A 23,986-nucleotide genomic window follows, 5' to 3' on the forward strand; every position below is an offset into this window, starting at 1 on the left:
TGCCCAACTAATAGAGCTCGATCTTGTCAACACTAGCAATCCATCTCCTGCAAGATGCCAGATTAGTAGACTACAAACCTTTTCTTTGTGGCAAGCGTGTTATCCAGCATCTGTCATCGCTCCAGCCTCCAGGGATGGCCACAGATACCATTAATGTCAACATTATCATGGACTGGACTACAACTACAAGTAACAGATTCCCAAGTTCCCAACGTTTTCCGACGCACTTTCTTTTTCTTATGATGATGCTGGAACTTATCTATAGTACTAGTATATACATATTCTACTGCACCATGCATGTCGGTTTGCCGCCTTGAGCGGATTAATCTATACAAAATCCAAACACATATAAAACGAAGGAAACAAAAAAAAAAGGACAACTCGAGACCAAGCAGATTCCGGTTCCTCGCTAAGGTCCATTATTTTGCCGGAAATGATTTTTGGGAGCCCAGCTTAGTCATATATGGTCCCAAAACAACTTCTCTTTGTCCACTGCGCCAGGCAACATAAAACAAATTCCTAACGCGAGTGATGATTAAAAAATAATAATTCAGACTCCGGAGATGTACCTCAGGTTACAGGAAACTGAGGAACAGATAACTGCTGCAAACATGCAAGGGCTTCAAATCAAATCCAAATACAGTACACTACATGCTCCTTTTTTTTTACTATATATATACCTGCATTTTAAAGATACCTTTCCACAATGTGTGACAAAGGGTGTAGTACGTACCAGACAGTGTCAGAGGACAAGATCTCACAGAACCTTCTTATGCTCCGGTGAGAAGTGATCGATCGACTGACACATGCCCGTGGAGCCAGGCCGTAGATGTACTGCAGGTACCTGTTTCTCATTAATTGACTCAACAAGGGCAACGAACTTCATCAATTTAATTCACCTTTTCATTTCACACAGCTTAACTTCTGTAGCAACGGGGGTGGTTGCTTGCCTGGTAAAATATGACCCACACCTCACCGGTTTATTGCAGAGCAAAGCTTCATTTTGGTATCACAGGAAGGCCTAGTACCCCCAGTCATGCAAATGAGACTGCTTAGAGATAGGAGTGCATGACCACACTGAAATTTACATATACTACGAACACACCCGTTACAACTGATTCTTTTTTTTCTTTTCCGAAAAAACACGCCTGTGAAAGAGTACGACATTCCATAGTACGACTTCCTGACTTATATTAGCAAGCAGGCATAAGTCAAAACCCATTAAGATACTTCAAACCCAAGCAATGCGTGCAAAATGATACTTCCAAACAAAATGGCAACAATTTTTCAGGAAAGCACCCAAACGGGAAAGTTTTGGGCAAAAGAGCGAACAAAACATTTAAGTGTGCAAAGTAGCAAACTGCAACGAAACACATTTTCAGCAAAGACTCCAGCTCCCTTTCAAAGAACCCAAAATCACTTTGAATGTTTGGATACAGCAAAGGATCTAGTCTTATTATAAACATGTGTCAAGCTTATTGCTGAAGCAGACTACCATAAACCTATAGAGCTGTTGTCTTATTAATATAGTTTCTGAGATTGACAAAAGAAAGCCAAGTTCAAGAGAAATGAAATTTTCTACAAATTAAAGCACGTGAGTTGATCAATGGAGAAGAAATGAAGTTAGGTATATAAAGATTACTATAGCCCAACAGTATACCCTTTTTCCAACTTGATTTCTATTGTGAAAAATGTTGCAAAGCCAAATGTAAAACATACTATCAAATTCTCCACTGAGCAACAATTCAGTCTACTCCTATATTATAACGGTGTCAGGAAAAAAACTATTATATTTCTTTACTGAACAAATATCGATCAACTGAGCACACACTATCGTCATCAGCAGCCTGTACCTGCAGCTACCTCAGACAAGCTTAAATGCCAACCAACTCCAAGCAATTCCAGAGCTAACACCCCAGGACAAAGGCAACCTTGTCAATTCTCTTACAGATCGCACTGAAGAAATCACTCTAAACGCACAGTCTATATTCAGTTAAAGAACAATTCCTTGTAAATTTCAACATTCCATTACATATTTATTTATAGAGAACAAAATTGGGTGATGCAACACAACTAGAGATTCCAAATGAAGCAAAAGAATTTTGACGTTATGTCGTTATCTAAAAAATACGCAGAAAATATTCCGACACCCTAAGTTTCAGCACAAGTCTTACCTATATGCTTTGTGGTGGTGTCCATGCGTCCAGTGGTACTCAACCATATGACTGGCCCCAGTAGCTCTGGAAAAGGAGATGAAGTTAATCCAAAACAGATGTACATTAACCCTACATAAACAACTACTAAGCAATAGACGACTATATGGATCAACTTAGGGTTGCCCCACAAATAAATGTGGCAGCCATGGGTGTAGGTGAGAGTGTTTATTACCACTGTACTAGCAGGGAAGGTGGTTATGCTATGCATACACACAGTTCACCGACAGCCACACCTGCAGACACCATGTGGCCCCCCTTCAGTTGCCACTCCCCTGATTTCTCTCATCTTTTGCCCTATACAGTTTATCCATTGACACACGCTTGGTATACTGCTCTTGGCCCCAGCACCCCTGCTCTCCAGTCAGTGTATGCCGCCTTCTATCATGGTGACGTGGTGACTGGTGAGTGAAAACTAGGTCAGACATATTCTCCACTCCCTTCCTCTCTGACAGGTATCTTACTACCTACGCAGCTAACCACATTTATCACTCACTGCAGAAGCAAGTACAGGCTGGGCAGTTTATATTCACTCAAACCAGCCCGTTCCTTCCCCACACGGCCACCCACACTTCAGTTCATAGGCGCCCCAGCAGAGCTCATCTCTGCCTTGTGTGTCCTTCTCCATGACAGAGAATCTCCACTCCAGGAAAATGGTACAGCCAAAGAAGTTTCGTGGAGTTCGGCAGCGCCACTGGGGTTCCTGGGTCTCCGAGATCAGGCATCCCCTCCTGTAAGGCCTTCTATCCCTAAAATTTTTAGGGAAGAACATAAACCACTGATGCGACCATAATTCTGAATTGCAATGTACGTATATTTTTGTGATGCATACAGTAAGAGGAGGGTCTGGCTGGGCACCTTCGAGACTGCTGAGGAGGCAGCAAGAGCATATGACGAGGCTGCCGTGCTGATGAGCGGCCGCAATGCCAAGACCAACTTCCCAGTCCAAAGGAGCAGCACAGGGGAGCCTACCCCAGCTGCGGGAAGGGACGCTCGCAGCAACGCCGGCAGCGGCTCCTCTACCGCCAACCTGTCCCAGATTCTCAGTGCGAAGCTTCGCAAATGCTGCAAGGCGCCATCACCATCCCTGACCTGTCTCCGCCTTGACCCTGAGAAGTCCCACATTGGTGTTTGGCAGAAGCGCGCAGGAGCCCGTGCTGACTCCAACTGGGTCATGACCGTGGAGCTCAACAAAGGTGCAGCATCCACTGATGCTGCATCACAGTCCACATCAGCAACAACTGCTCCACCAGCCACCCCGATGGATGACGAGGAGAGGATCGCCCTGCAAATGATCGAAGAGTTGCTGAGCAGCAGCAGCCCAGCTTCACCCTCGCATGGAGATGACCAAGGTCGCTTCATCATCTGAAAAAACATCAATCAAACAGCACAAGTCACCATCCCACATCGGAGTTTCACTAGGCCGGTTGGTACACAAGCAGTTCAGGTTACTTCAGTAATATAGATATATATGTCTATTACTAAATCCAACTTACAAGAACTATAAAGTTTGCAGTTGTGTGCAGTTCTATGTACTTGTGAAAAGCTCTACATACACATGTTCCTGTTAAGATACTTTGTTACACATCAATGTCAGTGATATAATTGCTTATAAAGGAAATAAATAGATTATGATTGTGTTACTGTTCATCCTTTGCTTGGATCCTGATGTCAAACTCAGTTGAGAAATCTCAACACAGTTCTAAAAAAATAGAGAGTAGAGTCTTACTTTATTTCTTCAAACGAAGAACCAAGGCTGAACAAATAAATCTCAAAACAGGATGAAGGTGATGTTTGTGAATAAGACCTTTGCTTTTATGATAGAATGGTTTGAAGGTCCATGCTCTATGAGATATCATCACTATGGCATACAAGACAAACCAGCAAGTAGACAACACATTTCTTTAATCATATCAACTAAATCAGTCACTCTAGTGAAGGCAGTTATGCAGAAAAGAGTAGAATTCAGTGAGGAGAACAAGATGCAAATCATTTCATTAAAAAAAGGTATCCATTAGAAACTCAAGGTTTGGCATTGGTTATCTGAAAACACACATTTTGGCACTTCTAACATCATCTCGCAGGCACAAGGAATGTGGTGTTTTTGGACGTTCAATTCCACATCACCAGGCACCACTGAACACTAATTGAGAATAGAACATTTAAAGATACCCTCTTCTGCCAATCTTGTATTAATGAATAGGTCATGCACTATGTTCAGCATCATGTAACCATCAAAAGCTCTACAATGTGGACGTAGAGATGCACTAAGGGTGAGAGCAATGAACCCAGCGTATGGACCATCAAGGTGTGCAACAAACACTTTAAAGGCCTTAAAGTCATATTTCTCCTCATTAAATAAGCAAATGTAATATATATAGATAATTGATAATCATGATAGGCTACTACAGACAAATGTCATAATGACCAGCATAACATTTGCCATCAGACTAGGAACAATCAATATTCAGCTCTCAAAATTTTGGCATCTGGCTCCAGTATCCCATGGCGGGAATCAGAGTTACAATACCATGCCAGAATTGAGGTCTTCATGTGCTGTTTCATCTTGAATGCATATGATCTTAAATTATTAATAATAGAAGATGAGGGGGTCTTTAAACCTTGATAAAATACAGATACAAAGATAATATAACAACCCAATCTGTCAATCCACTGGAATTTTCACAACCTGTACAAGGACTCAGATTATTATTTTCGAGCATCAAAACATTACTAGAAATATCCACAAGAAAGTCCCATCACATGTCATTATGACCTAAAAGGCAGCCATACAATTAGATACATTAGTGAAAATAACTGACATTGTGGTGATTCATCCACCACAGTGGGTAGTAAACCCATGATCAGCAATCCTTGACATTAAGAACCCCTACAAATTTGTGTTTAAGGAGGACCTTAGGTCCTCCTGCGTTTGGCTAGATGCTTTTAGTTAATTTTTCTTGTCTCCCCCTCCCTGTAAGTATGTAACCACCTTGTGTTTATATTTATAAAATCACTGTGGGGAACTCCCCCACAGTCTGTGGCGTTCAAAAAAAAGACCCCCTACCAACTTGTATCTTAGCAGGGATGCAAACATGACAATGGCAAGTTAAAAGAAAAGGATCAAAGTAGCCCTACATATGAGTGCAATAGATAACAAGTTAACAAAGAAAGACACAGTAAGTGTACTATTTTCTTTTCCAGAACTCAAAGAGCAGACAGCCAAAAAAGCAATTATCAGCTCCATGGTTGGATTTGGAGGTTGGTGCAAAGCATGCAGTCAAATGCTAAGGGCCCAGCCAGTTAGTTGGTCAGTCGCAATGTACGATTGTATTAGAGAAGAATAAAACAGAAGGAAACTAGATTCCCGCCATAGTTAATCCATACTGAGTTCTGTGTCATAATATAACTAAATAGCAACTTTGAGGCCTGAAGGTCTGTCATTTTGAGAGACTTTCTGGATAGCTACATAAAAGAGCTGAGTTATTTCAAGATAGTTAAGATGCTTGTTTTATATCTAGTCCTTGTCTACACTGTGAAGGTTTGAAAGGTAATGGACTATCTCCATTTTTGTTCCCACTTTTTTTTCTACAACGGTCAAACCGAATTTCATTACCAGGGAGTAACAAAATTACAAGAGTTTAGTGAGACACAAAGCAGTTTGGACACTGAAACAAAAACGCCGTCACCTCCGAACACGAAGGATTCAGCCAATTAGGCACTGCTAACTGTGCAAGAGAAAATTGTTCCCACTACTTATGTTTATCTCAATCACATGTTTCATATGAAGTTATGTTTGATAACTTCAGTCCATTCATTGGGCACTAGCTGGTTCCCCTTAAAATTTCTTGTCACCTATTACCACCATTGTTATCTCCTTGCAATCATCTTTCTCGCCACAACATTCGCTAAGGTAATATCTTAACAATGTGCATGTAGTATCAAATAACTCATTCTGTCATTGTGCTAGAACAAAAGAGAAGAACATGATCTTCGAGAAACAGAAATTACATACAGAGACATGTATCCTAACTTGGTTTAGGTGAACTCATCTTTCAAAGTTTAAGAAGATGGTATCTATGAATTGCTCATCGGTCACTTATATAATCCAAACTGATCGAAATTAGTATGTGCACTACATGGTATAAAGCTAATCAATAGACGATTATATAATTAAGAATTTGGTAGAAACGTGCCGTGCATCCAGCACCAATAGTAGACTATAACACAGACAGTATGTGAAATTTGATGGTCTGACCATAAAATTTAGAGGTATGACATGAACATCTCCAATTTTTCTGCTATTCTGTTTCTGTGCTCGATAATTTCTGGTACCACATTAGCTGGTTAAGGAACTTCTATGATGCAAAAGCATGCATTGAATATATCCAGCAAGATAGCTGTAGTGGTCCCTTAACATTAACTCAATACTTTGCATCTATCCTATTCAAATAGACCAGTGATGTCATCTTAATTAAGATTGTGAAGCACATCACATTAACTTATTCACTTTGTGATGGTGTGGTTTTGTCATACACTAGATCTACCCAGAATGGTTTAAATAAAGATCAAATGCAGTACGTGTCAATTAATTAAACAGCATACCAAGGGTAAACATGGTGGAACGTTTCTGCAATTGTAAAGGGATATTTGTACATAGAAACTATAGCTTGTGGAACAGAAAATTATTGAATGTTGCAATAGTTAGAATGAATAATATGTTCTACCTGCTAATTTGTTATTCCACTGAATCTTTTATTTTTTTGCACTCAAACTATTGCTAGTAACCTTTCCAAAAGCACGTGAATGTTCCTAAACCTTGCATCAGATACGCAGGGAGTGAACAGAAAATGAATGCAAAAGGTAGTGATTGAAAATTCACAATAAGGAGTAAATTGGATGCAAAAAAAGGTTACACAGTGTGGGTTCAGCTATATTTTCCAGCATAGTTACTTCTCATCAAATTGTTATATTGTCAGATTCAGCACAGCATCTTTGGCTACCAATGAGCTACGGACAGTTTACCAACCCATATAATAGACATTTGGTAAGGACAACCACTAGAGCGTAAGATCCAACCTGCCCCTTTGAGTAGGGATAGGTACCGCAGGTCCACAACATAGTGGTCCTGAAGTACTGTCTAATCTTTCTTGATGTTATTTTGTTTATTCAGATCAGCATACACCTCACTACTCCTATGGAATTGTACATGGTAACATTCAACCAAAACCACAATAATACTTTCAGTTTTCAGTAATACAGCACTATTCCGATTTGAATCTCCCCTCGCCAATATAACTGAATGAAATAACTCAGGAGGTGAAAGAATATTCTGGTAGCCTACAAGATATAATAAAGCTACTAATTGATTTTCAATCCAACTACATGTCCATTTGAGGATAAAAAAAAAACTAGAGGCACACATAAAATATAGTAGAAAATGCAGCACAGGGAAAGTCAACTGTATCATATGCATTTGACTTACATTTTATTGAATTTTATAATGTATCTTGTTTATGTTTCTTGAATGAATTGATCTCAGACATGCATTGAGAAATAATCTTGGACTGTTTGCCCCTGTTGGGTCTGCGCATGCTTCAAATTAAGGAACAGTATGAACTCTAGAGATAACCAACTTATCCTTTAGGTAGATAGACAGATCTTCAAACGAGTTGAAAAGACATTCCAGAAAAACATGCAAAAATGTCATATTTCATTTCAAGATAGATTGAGAGCAACTCTTTCACACATGTTGGTCAAGAACGAGACCTAGAACTCAATTTTCTCTTCCTCTCGCTACCAACATAAACACCAGCTGTATATCTTGAATTTGCAAGTTCCCGGGGTATCGGTGCACCTGCAGTCTTCAGAACCTGAACAAGCTCTTTGAAAATCCTTCTATCCTCCTCATTCACAAACACAACAGCCATACCCTCCTCACCCATCCGAGATGCCCTTCCAACTTGGTGAATATATTCATCAATGGAATTTGGTATGTCAAACAATATCACTTGACGTACCTTCAGGAGATCCATTCCACGCCCCAGGACACCAGTAGAAACAACGACAGATACTTCTCCTGTCAAAAACCTTCTCAAATTCTCTCTTCTCTCTTTCATTGTCTTCTCGCCATGGATAGAAACAACCTCTAATCCAGTAGCAACAGTAATTGCTTCAGACAACAGATCAGCTCCGACTCTGGAACTCACAAACACAACAGCAGGAGGTTTAAAATGTTGCTTGCTTTTCATTATCTCAAAAATCTTCTGCTTCTTCTTCTTAGACTCCACCCAAATGACCACTTGTTTAACTGATTTGGTTGGTCTGTTTGGGTTCCCACAAGAGATACTTATCACATTCTTAGCCAGTGAGTAAGACATCTTCTCAACTTCCAAATGTAATGTTGCTGAAAACATCATAACCTGTGGGTGTGAAAGTGACTGAAAAATCTGCATGGCCTGATCCCTGAATCCCCTCTCCAGCAAGCAGTCCACCTCATCCAAAACGAATACAGAAACATAGGTAAGGTCAACATTGTGTTTCATGAGAAGATCAATTAGCCTCCCAGGGGTGCCAACAATTAACTCAATACCATTTTCAATTCTGTAAATTTGCTGAGGCAATGGATCTCCACCGACAACTAGAGCAGTTTTGAAAGGCAAACCTTTACCAAGCACTTTTGCTTGCTCTTCTACCTGCAGGCATAGCTCTCGAGTTGGAGCAAGAACTATAGCCAACGGTCCTTGATTGCTTGTGCATTCTTGTGATCTTACTCGTAAACAATGAGCAATTATGGGAATTAGAAAAGATGCAGTTTTCCCTGAACCAGTCTCAGCAGAAACAAGTAAGCTTCTATTACTCATTGATGCAGGGATAACTTGCATCTGCACTGGAGTAGGCATACAATATCCCGCAGTCTCAAGATTGTGCACAAGCTTCTCAGGAAGACCACAGGCAGAGAAACACATGATTGGATCAGGAACAGCATCACCCTTGACACAAATGTCAAGTTTACTCCTCAGTGAACTGATCCGGCTGTCAGCTAAAGTAGGTATATTTGGAAAATTAATGTCCTTAATACAGAAGCTCTCATCGTCCAAAGGAAGGTTCACACGCTTTGCTGCTTTTACTACTGGCTTTGTTTTAGCAGCGATCCGAGCAAGAAGAATTGTCTTGCATTCCATACTGCAGATGTCATCATCAGTCTGATCACATATATATTCACCATATCTGCCACAAACAACACAGCGAGGCTCCTCAGGAAGAGCTTCTCTCTGCTCAAAGCATCTTTCCTTCACAGGTAAATCTGCAAGTAACATATATATATGAGGGAAAAGACATTGATATCTGATCGAAATGCACAGAATAGACATAAGAACTGCATAACTAGCAGCCAAAAAAGTTAAAAAACATAACAAAATGGCCATCAGCTAAAACAGTGAGCAGCAGGGACAGGAGATTTCATTATTTGGTCTTTGACCTGCTAATTACTGAACAGCAAGTGAAGAAGGAAGTTGTAGCTTTACTACATAGTTTTAAGGACCATAAAAAGATCTCTGTAAAGTGTAAACAGATATTAAGTGCCATGCATTTTTCTTTGTTGTAGAGTTTTTCCTTCCTCTCTTTTCTGTCACGTTCACAATAATGTGGGATTTCGAGAAACGTGCAGCAACCAATCCAGTACAATTACCTTCCAACTCATTATTATCCGATGATGAAACAACAAAACTATCAGCTGATTGGTTCTCCCCTTGCTCCATTCAGTCAACTGCACAGAGGAAAGGGAGATACGATCAGCTCAGACACCTCAAACATTAACCCAACCAATATTTAGGAAGCGAAGCAGCCAAATGTTAGGTCATATTTCCAAGAGAAACATGAAATTTCGACAGGTTTCAACTGCTGTCTATGATTTGTATTCTATACGAATAGAATACGGTTTTAAGTTAAAGCACACATCTCGTTACCTGCAACTCGTGGGTCGCAACGCCGGACGGTCACGGCCAAAGCGCCTACGGTTCGAGCCTTTGCCGCCCCTAGGGTTTGGAAGTTGAGGGCGGAGGCACCGGGGGCGGCAACGGCTCCTGCTTTCTCGCGAGGCGCGGGGCACAGCGGGTTCCTGAGGCGGTTGGCCGCAACGGCGCGTCCGGTGAGATCGAGACCCCCCACACACCGACCTCGCCCGTCGGCTGCGATTTCCCGCAAAGGGCGCTGCCGACAACTCCGCTTCAACCAGGCAGAGAGGTAGACTCGCCACTGCAACGCCTCGCGGCTCCGGAATCCGGATCACGGTGCGGCGGCCGGCGAAGAAGGTGCTGCGGCCTGCGGGTGAAACGGCGAGAATTGAGAAGAGAGCACGCGCGTCCTGGTCTGCGGCGTGCGTGCGGGTGTGAGAACCCACGACGAGGGATGGTGGGCCTGTTTGTTTCGAAGGCCGTATGGACGGAAGTGGACTGTACCTGATGGGCCTTTTGTCACTGTTGCAGTGTGGATCGGGCATTGCTTGTCTACAGGCCAAGTGAGTTCAAGTGAAATGTTTTCGGTTTCTCTCCTGTTTTTTTTCCCCTCCTTTTTCTTTCTGATGACTATGACTGAGTACATTGCACCATGAGAAATAGTTTCACAATATTACAATTTTCATATTGTTAAACCATACATATTTATAGTAATCAATAGTCGAAGATATAAATGTTTGAATTAGAATAAAACTAGAACTACAAACTTTATGAAACAGGAAAGTACTCCCTCCATCCCAAATTGTAAGTCATTCCAAGAATCTTGGAGAGTCAAAGTGTTTCAAGTTTGACCAAATTTATATAACAAAATAATAATATTTATCATACCAAGTAAGTATCATTAGATTCTTCATTAGTTATATTTTCATATTATACATATTTGATGTCATCAATCTTTGTGTTTCTCTCTATAATTTTAGTCAAACTTGAAAAAGTTTGACTCTCCAAGATTCTTGGAATGACTTACAATTTGGGATGGAGGGAGTACTATATTTGCATGAATGTACCTACTCTAGGTCAATATATTTGTGTGATCTAACATTATGTCCCAGTTTTTAGATGAAGGGGGAAAAGATCAAAGGTATTAAGGTATGATGTGATGTGAACATACCAAAATGGTAGCGCGGTACACCAGGACCGAAGATGGTCGCCAGATATGGTCGCGAAGGATGGTATGAAATGGAGTGTGGCAAAGTTAAAGTTAAAATTAAAATGTAAAACCAAATTAGTCCGTACCACATCGTCGTCTCTCCCAGCTCCCTAGAGTTGGTACCTACTGTCATGGCCAGCACCGATGCAAAGTCACATAAATCACAGTGGTGTTGGTGCAGCAACGAAGGGGAACAATCTATGGTTAGCTGTTTGGCATAGCTCATGATAATTTGTTGCCAAACACTTATTTTCTAAAATAGCTTGATAAGTGAAGTTGTTTTTCACCTCCTCTCACAAAGATATGAGTTTAGATGAAGCTAAAAATAATAGCTTATCATAGCTCTCTCCCGGTCTCCTTCATGAGTTGTTAGTGAAGCTTTTTGCCAAACACTTTCGCTCAGATTCACTAAAAAAAACTGCTTGTAAAGATGTTAAAAAAAACAGCTTCACTAGAGCTGAGCTTGTGGCTAACAAGTCCTATATCTTTTCTAAAGCTAATCCCAACTATAGGTCTATCTTAACATGCAAGCAATTCACATCATGACCCACTAATTATTCACATCATCTTTCACTAATAGTCATGTCATCGATATTCTACTGACTTCAAAAGCTTATAATGCAAGCTATCTACATCATATCCATTTAATTTCATTTTAAAATTTTCGTAATCTCCGCAGCAACGCACGAAATATCTTCTAGTTATAAGGTATCTACGTGTGATGGTCCAAACCATGAACAAACGGCATCGAAGAGCATTGTGTACGCTGCCGTGTGAAGCTCTTCGTTTTAACCAAATCGAAAACTCCAGCTAGGGCGGTAGAGGCTCTGCGTTTTAGCCAAATCGAAAACTCCAGGTAGCTCTGCGTGACTGCGTTTTAGCCAAATCGAAACCGCAGAGCCGTAGAGCCCATCATCTTGTTCGTTTCGCAAGGACTCATAGTTCCCATGAGAATATGCAACGATTCAACGAACAAGGTAGGTGCCGCCGGCTGGCTGGCTGGCTGGCTATCAACATCAACGATCCCTGTCCTTCGGAGGCCACGTTCGCGGTCCCGCTCCCATCCCGGTTGTTTGCTTCACGGATCGAAACAGCTGCGCGGTTGGCCGGGATGACAAAACCGAGTGGTAGATCATTTCTTTGCGCGATCGTTTGCTGTGCCGCAGAGATAGGCGTGCGATATGGCGGATGCAACAACGCAGTGGCAGTATCAATCAATGTATCATCGTGTGACAGTGTGACCCGATACTATCGCTTAACCGTTCATTAAAATTCTACTACACATCACAGTTTGAATCTCTTAAGAAAAACGAAAATGAGATCCAAGCATTATGGCATCTCCGTCCCTTTACGATTACAAAAGAAGATTCATAAAAACTCCTCTTGTCTAAGTCATCCGTAGGGTGAGAAAAAAGAGGAAATAAATTCTACGCGATACCGTCACACAGCACCCTATGTACGACATCCTATGATTGTCGACATATGTCCCTAGGTCCCACCAGGCAAGCAACCACCAGTGGCGTGTGGTTGAGCCGAGACCGCATTTTCCATGAACCAGTAAATCCAAACTAGCAGATAGGATACATGTTACACGATGACAGGATGTCACACGCGGGTGCTATCCGACAATGTTGCATAGAATTTATTTTTTTTTAAAAGAGAGAGTCTTAAGGACCTCCTAAGGTCAAAAGAGTTAGGACCAAACCTCAAGCTTGAAGGGTCTCTCCTTAACGCTTAAAAAAATAGAGTTGTGGGAGAAAGAGGTGCCTAAACTCGGGTCAGAGCTCTGTTGCGGCTAACGGTGATGCCACGGCCTCCTCGTGCACGGTCAGTGGCGGATGCACGATGCGGGATAAGGGGGGGGGGGCTAAAACAATGGAGATGTTGATTTGCATGAAGATTTAATGGTGAAATCAAGCTTTTGCTACAGTGATTAGTGGTGAAATCAAGCCATTAGGGGGGACTGGAGCCCCCCCAGCCCCCCCTTTGGATCCGCCGCTGTGCACGGTGACCTAGCTAGTTGGAGTAGAGTAGAGCAGGTAAACAAGAGTGACAAACAGGGGGCGTGGCCTTGTGCGGGTGGACGATAGCTCTTGCGCCAACAGATCTCGCTCTAGCGGTGGCGAAAGAGGGTAGGGGCGATGGGGGACGGGCAAGAGAGGGCTGGGACAATAACAAGGAGAGAAGGTTACGCTGAGGATACGAGAAGAGAAGAAAAGAGGACAGTAGAATTTTTATGTGTAATATATATGTGGGTCCTGTCGACCTATATAACTTTTTATTATAAGAGAGAAAGATCTCTTCACATATAGGTCACAACTTAAGACTAAGGTTGGCCACACACATCATGCGATACTCGAAAAGATGTCTAGAATTTGTAAGTGTATAGTGGAAACACATGCGAAATAATTGTGTGTTGTGTGTGTACCACAGGGCACAAGCATGTGTCATTTTTTTAATGTGAAAGACCATTTAGTGCTCAACTGTTTTACTTGGCAAGTGGGATTACATAATTTGTCATTTTTATATATAAAGACTGCGCGGATTGACACTGTGCATGTACTTTTCAGCATGTACTTTTTAGCACATCCGATACAAAAGTGAACTCACTTGACCTACGGAGTAAGTGACTAACTAAAGTATCTAGAAAAGTTGACCCTATCGAACCCACTTTTTCGCAGAGATCTCGAACACGCTAAGAGCACAAGAACTCGTGAGAACTATGAACATAATTTCACATTCCCTTTTTAAGGAATCTTTGAGGGCCCACCAAACTGTCCCTTTTATCCCACAAACATTATTGTCTCGATAAGCAAGAGTCTGCGTCTCAAGTCAACTTGACCAGAGAAGACCTTGACTCATGTGGGCCGCCGCGCCGCGGCGCCGGGCTGCCGGTTCGCCGCGGCCGGAGCTGCACGTGGGACGCGATCACCGCCGGCCGCCGCAGAGGATCCGATCGACTCGCCCGCCGGGCTTGCATGAACGCCTCTACCTAGCTTGCTCCGTCGACCCCCGGCATCGGCACAGCAGTCGCGTGCCGTTGCCGATGCCGATGCCGATGCCGATGCCGATGCCGACGCGTGGAGACGCTTCGTTCGTTGGCTTTGTTCTGTTGCGAGGAGAGAAGAGAGTGGCCAATGGCGGCAGGGGATCGGAGGGGAGCGCGCAAAGATTATTCTCTCGTGCGCAGCAGAGAAGACACGGTCCGACCGTCGGAGGGAAAGAGGGGGCATCGCCTGGCATATCCGCTCTGGGTATTGGATATTCCTTCCCCCAAACGGAATAATGCTTGGAATCTTCGCGGCCTGGCCCGTATGGTGACCTGGCTTTAGACTTTGGTGCATGTGAAGCCTCGAATATGTCAAGCGTACCCAGCGGCTTGCCCTAGCTTATTTTGCATCGGATCTTCTTTGGACATTCTCTACAGTTCAATAGTTCATATAGTACACTGAAATTTTCGCTACGTACAATAGAACACAGGGTAATGTTGTCATGGCTAGTATCGCCCATAAATTCAAGCGGAGGCTAGTTTGCCTACAGATTGTGGTGGTAAATTCTTCAAAAAAAACGTAGCAGAAAAGTAGCTCTGCCTTGATACATCATCTCATCTCGCGTTGAAGATCGAAGTAGAAACGCGTGGCAATCCAAATAATAAAGGTCAATAGGTACGTGCATCATTGATGGGATTGGACCATGTGGGTGAGAGGACTGGGACAATAACAGGAGAGAAGGTTATGCTGAGGATACAAGAAGAGCAGAGGAGATGACACTAGAATTTTTATGTGTAATATATATGTGGGTCCAGTCGACCTACATAACTTCTCCTACAACTAAAAAAAATAAAACGTAGACATCTTTTGGTGTGACATTGGTTTTGGTTCGTCCGTCTGCCTCCCTTGCGATCGTAAAAGTACCTGCGTCGCGTCGTGATATATTTACCTCCCCAAACCCTTTTCTCTCTCATTTCAGATCCGGATTGACCGGTTCCCTGGCGAATGGGGGAAGCGGCGGCGGCGCCCCCCTTCCCTCACGCGTCGGCGCCACCGGAGGCGTTGTCCCCGGTGGCAACGCGCGGCTTGCCCCGCGCGCAGACGTCCCCCGTCTGTGGTGGCGCGGCTACCCCCTGCGTGTTGGGGCGGCGGTGGCGGGCACCATGCCCTCTTGCACCAACGGTGGCGTCCGTCCGTCCCCAACCGGCGGCGCGCGGCCACCCCTTCCCCGACCGACGGCGCGACCTCCTCTATGTTGGATCTGTGCGCGGCCACCCTTTCCCCGATCGGCAGCGGCGGCGACAACTCCTTCTCGCGACAGCATCCACCGTGGCAGGGCCGCGGCGGCGACTCGCTCCCCCTACCTCGTTAGCGACGGCGGCGCCCATCTCCCTCCAGCAGCACTCCCTCTCCCACCGATGGCGGCAGCGGGCACCATGCCCTCGTGGACTGTGAGCAGGGGCTTGTCCTACCGCTGGCTGGGGCCTCCTCTGGCGGATCCGAATGACTTCTTAGATCCGGTTTGATGGATGCACCGCGTTTGGCCAGACAACGGATCCATGTGGAGGAGCATCGACGGCAGGTCCCTCCTCGCAACGAGCAGCAACGGTACGTATTGGTTGAACGAGTGATATATTTGCTGCTAGGATCCTCGGATGGCCGCTCCATGTGTACAGGCACATGCACTTGTGATGGCTTCACGTGATCCAAATCATGGTCTAAATTGTTAGATTAGTCATATGTGAATGGCCAAGATAAATTAGATTTATTTTTCTGGTGTATCTTCATTTTGATAGTTTTTCTTTGCTTTTTTTCATGCCTTGCTCACCTGCATCCGAACGAGCGCTACCAATGGTCAGAATAGGCGACATCTGACAGTAACATACAAATGCTTGCATATGGCTGCGGCACTACATTAGTAGTATATCTCCTACAACTAAAAAAATAAAATGTGGACATCTTTTGGTGCGATATTGGTTTTGGTTCGTCCGTCTGCCTCCTTTGCAATCCCGACGCCATCTCGTGAAACTTTCCGCGTCGCCAGGTGGGACCGTGAAACTTTCGCAATCACCGTAGTCCCGGATGAAAAGGAATCACCGTAGCCTGTCGCTCGCCCACGATGCACAATCATCTTCACCCGCGCCTGCCTTCCTGTGATAGCCCACGCCGCCGCACCCTCGCGCCTGCACCGGTACCTTGCCCTGCCCTTGCTCAAACACCGCCGAACACCCGTTGCCGTGCCCATCGCAGTGTCTCGTCTCTGTCGGCTGCTCGGGCCCGGACATCCGCCCCGCCACCAGGCCGCCTACGTCTCCGCACCGCCGGCCGCCTCCCGCGCGTCCGCGCCGCCGGCCGCCTCTACGCGAGTCCACGTCGCTAGCCACCTTCTCTGCGAGTCCGCGACGCCAGTAGCTTGCAACATCCACTCCAGCAAGCAGGGCGAAGCTGCCTCCACGACGCCGGCGCATCTTGGGTTTCACGACCGCACGTTGTTGGAGCCCTTCCTGTGGACGCGAGGTACTGCTGCTCTCTCTCAATCTCAGATCTGGATAGTGGTGGTGGAAATTAGTAGGTGTAATGCTGCTCTCTCAGGATTTGTAGGGGCGGAAATTAGTAGGTGTAAAGCTTTTGGTTTGATTTAGTGAATAAAAATCTATCTGCAGGAACTACGGTGACAGCTTCGATTATTAGGCATTAGTGAATCTGAGGATTTTTCAGTTTATTTGAAACGGATCTAACTGTATGGCTCTGGTGCGAAAGTATGGTAAACCTGATATCTTCCTCACAATGACGTGCAACCCTAACTGGGATGAGATCAAGAATGAACTTTATCCAGGCCAGACACCACAGGACCGCCCAGATCTTGTCACACGGGTCTTTAGAGCAAAGTTAGAGGCGATGAGGAAAATGTTGATGGAGAAAGACATACTTGGGAAGGTGAAGGCCTACATATATGTAGTGGCGTTGGTTCCGCGTATTCACGAGGATAGCTCCTTTGTATTTTCCATTGTTGCACCAGGGTCATTAGTTTGTGAGCACGAAAGAAATGGATATCGGAGATTTCTTCCTACCAATATAAAACATTATCTTAGCCGCACCACGGAAAAGTCTATAAAGTAGAGTTTGTGAGCCTGCGACGCCGCGCACTCCGTGACTGTGTTAAATTCATAAACTTTGCTTTTTGGATTAAATGTCACTTTAATGTTGGTATTTAATTTTTACAATATTATTATCTTATCGTGCGATCCGTGTGTTTTTAGTACAAAATGTTAGCTATCCTGTAGCAACGCACGGGCACGCTACCTAGTTTTATTATAAGAGAGAAAGATATCTTCACATATAGGTCACAACTTAAGACTAAGGCTGGCCACACACATCACGCGATACTCTAAAAGATGTCTAGAATTTGTAAGTGTATAGTGGAAACGCATGCGAAATAATTGTGTGTTGCATGTGTGTACCACAGGGCACAAGCATATGTGTCATTTTTTTAAAGCATGATCGCTCGTTAGTTTTAGCCAGAGCTTATCAATCATGATAAAGTGTTTTTTCTCACAACAAACCAGTACCAGCCGGACTTATCAGCCCAAAAACCAACCAGCGAACAGGCTGTTAATGTGAAAGACCATTTAGCGCTTAACCGTTTTACTTGGCAAGTGGGATTACATAATTTGTCATTTTTATATATAAAGACCGCGCGGATTGACACTGTGCATGTACTTTTCTGCACATGCGACACAAAAGTGAACTCACTTGACGTAAGTGACTGACTAAAGTATCCAGAAAAGTTGACCCTATCTAGCCCACTTTTTCGCCGAGATCTCGAACACGCTAAGAGCACGAGAACTCGTAAGAACTATGAACATAATTTCACAGGCCCTTTTTAAGGAATCTTTGAGGGCCCACCAAATTGCCCCTTTCATCCCACAAACATCACTGTCTCGATAAGCAAGAGTCTACGTCTCAAGTCAACTTGACCAGAGGAGACCTTGAGTCACGCGGGCCGCGGCGCCGGGCTGCCGGTTCGCCGCAGCCGGAGCTGCACGTGGGACGCGATCGCCGCCGGCCGCTGCAGAGGATCCGATCGACTCGCCCGTCGGCGCTTGAACGCCTCTACCTAGCTTGCCGATGCCGATGCCGACGCGTGGAGACGCTTCGTTCGTTGACTTTGTTCTGTTGCGAGGAGAGAAGAGAGTGGCCAACGGCGGCAGGGGATCGGAGGGGAGCGCGCAAAGATTATTCTCTCGTGCGCAGCAGAGAAGACACGGTCCGACCGTCGGAGGGAAAGAGGGGGCATCGCCTGGCATATCCGCTCTGGGTATTGGATATTCCTTCCCCCAAACGGAATAATGCTCGGAATCTTCCGCGGCCTGGCCCGTATGGTGACCTGGCTTTGGACTTTGGTGCATGTGAAGCCTCGAATATGTCAAGCGTACCCAGCGGCTTGCCCTAGCTTATTTTGCATCGGGTCTTCTTTGGACATTCTCTACAGTTCAATAGTTCATATAGTACACTGAAATTTTCGCTACGTACAATAGAACACAGGGTAATGTTGTCATGGCTAGTATCGCCCATAAATTCAAGCGGAGGCTAGTTTGCCTACAGATTGTGGTGGTAACTTCAAAAAAAAAAAAACGTGGCAGAAAAGTAGCTCTGCCTTGATACATCATCTCATCTCGCGTTGAAGATCGAAGTAGAAACGCGTGGCAATACAAATAATAAAGGTCAATAGGTACGTGCATCATTGATGGGATTGGACCATGTGGGAGAGTTGGGCCTGGTTTAGATTGCAAGTTTTTTCACTCTCTCCATCACATTAAATCTTTGGACACATACATAGAGTATTAAATATAGATAAAAAAATAACTAATTACACAGTTTGATTGTAAATTACGAGACGAATCTTTTGAGCCTAGTTAGGCTATGATTGGACAATAATTGTCAAATACAAACGAAAGTGCTAAAGTGTCAAATACTGATTCCTAACCCCAATCTAAACCAGGCCTTGCACATGGAATGAAGTTTTGATCTGCTCAACTCTGTCTGATTAAGAAATGCGTCTTGTCGTATTAACTCAAACAATAATGCAGTCCATTATTTATGCAAGTACCAAGAAATGTAGTAAATGGTGACAGTGACGTGCGAGGAGTAGGGTGTCTCGCGGCGATATTCCGTGGACGATATTTCGTGGTAACCTTCGGATTTGAATCAGAGTGTTGGTTTAAGAATAGGATATCCCATAGAAGCGTTCAACATTGTTGTGTCTACAACGTGTTGAATGGCATTATTCTAAGTCGTCTCCCCAAGTTGGGGCTTGCAAGCTAATAAAGCCAACCAACTAAAAACTAAGAAACCAGTAAGAGCCCGTTCGGTTCAGGCAAAACCACGCCAGGAATCATTCCATTTACTGAAAGCTTATACAAATTAAATAACAATTTCGACTAGGAACTCTTCCTGCCAGTCGTTCCTGATAAAACGAACGAGGCCTAAACCTCTTTCCTTTAGTAGCTGGTTTTGCACATTGGACCGAGACCACAATACGCCATTTCTTAATGAGCAAGGACATGCAGGGACAACGATGGATCCTTTTAATTGAGATTACCTAGCTTTTAAAATACTTATTGTAACACCCTAGGTGTTTGGCTTCCACTAAATTGCATGTCATTTCATAAACATATGCATCATCTATGTCATCATGCCATTATCATTGAAACATACATATGCAACATTCGCATATTCTGTTTGTTTCGTACTTTATTGCTTATGAATGGTGGTAGTGCAACATGTGAATGCAACATGGATTTCTCATACCTTGAAACATGGCAACATGGTAGTAATGTGACAAGTATAAAATAACAACAAAGTCATGAAACATGTGAAACATTGCATTGCAACAATTGGGTGAAATGCTGGTTTTGTTGTTTCATCACATGTGATCATTTGAATTAGTATAACAATTGTGTAAAGTGGTTGATCATGGTCTAATACACCTTAACTACACTTAGGTTACTTGTTGGGACATTGTTCATGTAGATCAAAATGACCAAAATGCCCTCAAGTGGAGGTTTGACTTGAATTGACCCTTGGAGTGCCACTGTTTGACTGATTCAAAAGACCAACTTAGAGACCTTGCATGGCTGTGCACTCTTTACCAAAGTTGTAGCTAATTTATTAAGGAACAAAAGTTGTTTTATGACCATTTCATGAAAATGGCTAGAACATGCTCAAACATGGCCCACAAGTCAGTATTTCATGCTGATTTCACACTTAGAAAATATTCTAAGTCGTAGCTACATTTTCAGTTGCATCAAGCCCACTTTGGCTTCATGTAACTTCGGATCCACGACGATTTAGGTGTTGGTCCTTAAAAAGAAATTGTAGATGGATGGTAGACCTACAATTTTCATGTACATAGTTTTTGCAAAGGGTCATTGGATTAGCCGTGTTGACACGATGAAATGGCGCTGTCAGTCATAGTCGTCAAACACTGAATCGCAACGTTTCAGAAAATGGTTAGTGTCGCCATGGCCGACCGACGCAGAAGCTGTTCGCCACGTGGTGCTCATGCGCTGCCAAAGCCTCCACGTCGCGCGTCCGCGCTCCAGAAGAGGGCCAGTGTCTGCCTGAACGCACCGCCTGCCCCATTCGCTTCCCTCTCGCCTTCTCCGCGCGCAACGCCGAGTCCACAGCCGTCCGCCATTCCCGACCGAGCGTCACCGTCGTCGTGCGCGCTCGCCACCGCGAAAATGTGTTGCCCAGCTCGTCTGTGGCTTCGCCGTGATCCCCTCTACCTTCTCCACCCCACCGTCGATCCAATTGTGCCTTGGTAAGGGTGAAATCGCAGTTTCCTTCCACCGCCGCCATGGCTGACCTCGCCGGCGTTGTTGCTCCACGCGGCCAGTCGCCACCGTGGCCTTTCCGTCCTATCTCTTTCTCGTGCTAGGTCCTAGGAGCGCTGCTGAAGCTCGTAGAATCACCCATTCGAACCGTAGTGCCGTAGTCTCGCCGGAGCTGGCCATGCCGTGGCCGCGCGCCGCCGTGCTCGTCGCCAACCCCGGTAGCCGCGGCAATAGCCGCGATTGAGGACACCGCTAGATGCGCACTGGCATGGCGAACGTCGTAGCACCGCTGACCTCGCCGGAGGAGCCACCGGCGACGAGCTACGCCGCCGTCTCCTTCTCCTCCCCTGCCTGTTTCTCTGTTGCGTGGGTCCCGCGCGTCAGCCGCCGCGGCTGAGGCGGGAGCCTGGCTGGGCCGCACCGTTCTGGGCCGCGCCTACGCCTGCGTCACGGGCCGCCATTTCTTCGGGCCGGCCCACCAGTAGTTGAATAGGTTTTCTTATTTTGTTTTGTTTTATTATTTCACAGATTTGTGAACATATTTAAAAATATGTAGCTCTTAGATGGTAGATCCAAATGATGTGGTTCTAATTTTGTTGAGTTCACGACAATGTCTAGTTTCTACTAAAAATATAATCCATGCCATGTTCTGTTATGAAAATGGGAGTTTCTATTTATCTCTTTTAATCATGCAAGAAATAGGGGTAATTATATCTTTTTCTAGGTAGCTCCAAATGGCATGAAATTTTTATGGGGTACTGCTAATATCATGAATAGCTTGTAGTTAAATTTTCATAAATTTTGGACACTGTATGTAAGAGATAGAAAATTATCTTGTTTGCATAAGTGGATCTTGAGTGAATTTTCATAATTTTTCTATAGATCTAGTTAGGGTAAAAATTGGTGGGTGCTATTCTTATGCTAGAATGATACTAGGAAAAATAAGAAATCTATTGCTTGACATTTTTCAATAGGGTTTCCTAATTATGCTAAAAATAGACATGCCACCTGTTATTTTGGGTACAGCAAGTTATGCTTGCCCAATGGCTTTGAAATTTTTATGGTAGTCTATGTGAAGCATGAGATAGCTACTGTAATTTTTGTAGATTTTTATGAACAATTTGACTATATATTGCTTTAATCACCTAATTAACTAAATAAATTTAAAAAGGATATTAAATAATTTATTTAGAAGTTGGCACTATACTTTCTAGTGTTCCTCTGGTAGGTTCAACCAGTTGGTAAACTTGGTTTGGTCAAATTATGCTTTTGCATCATCATTAAATAATTAAGTTAGTAACCCTGTCATTTCTGGACAGATTCTAGGTTTACTGGAATTTGATTTGGTTAACGTAAGAATCATGCTTTGATGTTTACAATTGATTTGTAGAGAATTTCATAAGCTTTCCAGAATGTCCTCATGCAAGTCATTTGGATTTGTAGAACCCTTGTTGTGATTGAATTAAGGGACTACTTGTGTGCATATGAAACTTTAAATGTTAATTTATGTATGCCTTTACTATTTCTAAGTTTGGGGTAATGTTCCTAGGTGTTAGGCCTTTAATTGAAGATGAGCATCTTTATCTTAGGTTATGCAAGTTAGGTAAGTTGATCTTGTTCTTTAAGTTAAGTTAGATACATGCTTAAGTGATTTGAATAGAGCTATTTTACTCGGTAAACGAGTGTCCAGTGAAGCTTTCGTAAACACTTACTGTGATTCATTTATCATGAGCATCATGTCATTCCTTATGCATCCATGATATTTATCTCGTGCATCGGCATGCAATAGGTGTACCGGAGGGAGTAACACTGCTGGAATTCGAGGAACCGAGCGAGCAGCCGCAGCCGACACCGAAGGTTCAGGAGGTGCAGCCTTCAGGAGAAGTGCCAGATGAGGTCGCCGTTGAGTGCCCGGATCACCGTCCTTGCAACTTTGTGAAAGGCAAGCCCCAGAGCATATTAAGCCTCCTAATTTCTGAAATGCAGTTGCGGTATTATTGTTATATATATATATATATTATTGCATTAAGTTTAGGTGTTGGATGCAAACATTTGCTGCATTGGTTATCCAATCCTTGTCCAGATATTGTTACCCTGAATCCTATGTAGCTCAGGTTCGCATAGTGCTTAGCCCTGCTTAAACGCGGTAGAAGTCGGGTGATTTCCTGTCACCTGCGAGATATAGGAATATACATGTGGCACGGTTGGCTATATTTGCTATCGTGGAAAAGAACCAGTCTTAATTTGAAATGAAGACCGGACGGAGGCTTGCCGGTTTGTAGTGACTCCGTCTGTGTCGATTAAGGACTGAATCTTGGAGCCTTTCCTGTTCATGTTGAACGCATGCCTCTCTCTTAGTTGGCCGGGTCTGGAGACCGACCACGAAGCCGAGTAGCTCACCTCAGGCCGGGAGTCGATAAGTATAAAGTGCGCCTCGGAAGGGAGCCGTAGGCGTGAGTCCAAGGGCAGGTGATTTAAAAGTCCTGGTCGTCCTGGCAGAAGGGTAATCCCTGAGAGTGCTGGCGCTGATCGAACCCGCGAATTTGGTTCCTGAGATGTTCCAAAGGTGACCCACGGCTACCCTTGCTAAGTATGCCAGGGTGAGAGTTAGGAATACCCCCTCAGCTGAGTTGTAATTCGATTCGAGTCGCCGTCTCTCCCGGTTAGTGAGAACTTGACGGGCTTATCTCCAATGTAGATACACTAAATAACCTAATGGTTCAGAAATGATGATATGATGATGACAGCCTTATTATACCTGCTATGGTTAATATTGTTT

At 44.0% G+C, this 23,986-nt stretch overlaps 2 protein-coding genes across 2 annotated transcripts; one reads left to right on the forward strand and one right to left on the reverse strand.

Annotated features, from left to right (window-relative positions):
• Nucleotides 1–2,698: 2,698 nt before the first annotated feature.
• On the forward strand, nucleotides 2,699–3,856 carry LOC136475990 (ethylene-responsive transcription factor WIN1). Its single transcript, XM_066473646.1, has 2 exons — nucleotides 2,699–2,946; nucleotides 3,048–3,856. The coding sequence occupies exons 1-2, from the start codon at nucleotides 2,840–2,842 to the stop codon at nucleotides 3,580–3,582; spliced, it is 642 nt and encodes a 213-aa protein (XP_066329743.1). The 5' UTR covers nucleotides 2,699–2,839; the 3' UTR covers nucleotides 3,583–3,856.
• On the reverse strand, nucleotides 3,444–10,320 carry LOC136475989 (DEAD-box ATP-dependent RNA helicase 41-like). The gene is made up of 4 exons (XM_066473645.1): nucleotides 10,181–10,320; nucleotides 9,904–9,981; nucleotides 7,699–9,519; nucleotides 3,444–3,578 (listed from the first exon to the last, which is right to left on the reverse strand). Exons 2-3 carry the CDS (start codon nucleotides 9,971–9,973, stop codon nucleotides 7,970–7,972), a joined length of 1,620 nt encoding a protein of 539 aa, XP_066329742.1. The 5' UTR covers nucleotides 9,974–9,981; nucleotides 10,181–10,320; the 3' UTR covers nucleotides 3,444–3,578; nucleotides 7,699–7,969.
• Between the last annotated feature and the right edge of the window lie 13,666 nt (nucleotides 10,321–23,986).

Source organism: Miscanthus floridulus, chromosome 8 (genome assembly GCF_019320115.1).
Source record: "Miscanthus floridulus cultivar M001 chromosome 8, ASM1932011v1, whole genome shotgun sequence".
In the NCBI taxonomy this organism is placed as follows: Eukaryota; Viridiplantae; Streptophyta; class Magnoliopsida; order Poales; family Poaceae; genus Miscanthus; species Miscanthus floridulus.

Bases quoted from the DNA above. Each gene is read 5' to 3' on its own strand.
- LOC136475990 (XM_066473646.1), top strand. From the start codon at position 2,840: ATGACAGAGAATCTCCACTCCAGGAAAATGGTACAGCCAAAGAAGTTT. The intron at 2,947-3,047 runs GTAAGGCCTTCT...TGATGCATACAG, and splicing joins GAGATCAGGCATCCCCTCCT to TAAGAGGAGGGTCTGGCTGG.
- LOC136475989 (XM_066473645.1), bottom strand. From the start codon at position 9,973: ATGGAGCAAGGGGAGAACCAATCAGCTGATAGTTTTGTTGTTTCATCA. The intron at 9,520-9,903 runs GTAATTGTACTG...TGTTACTTGCAG, and splicing joins GGATAATAATGAGTTGGAAG to ATTTACCTGTGAAGGAAAGA.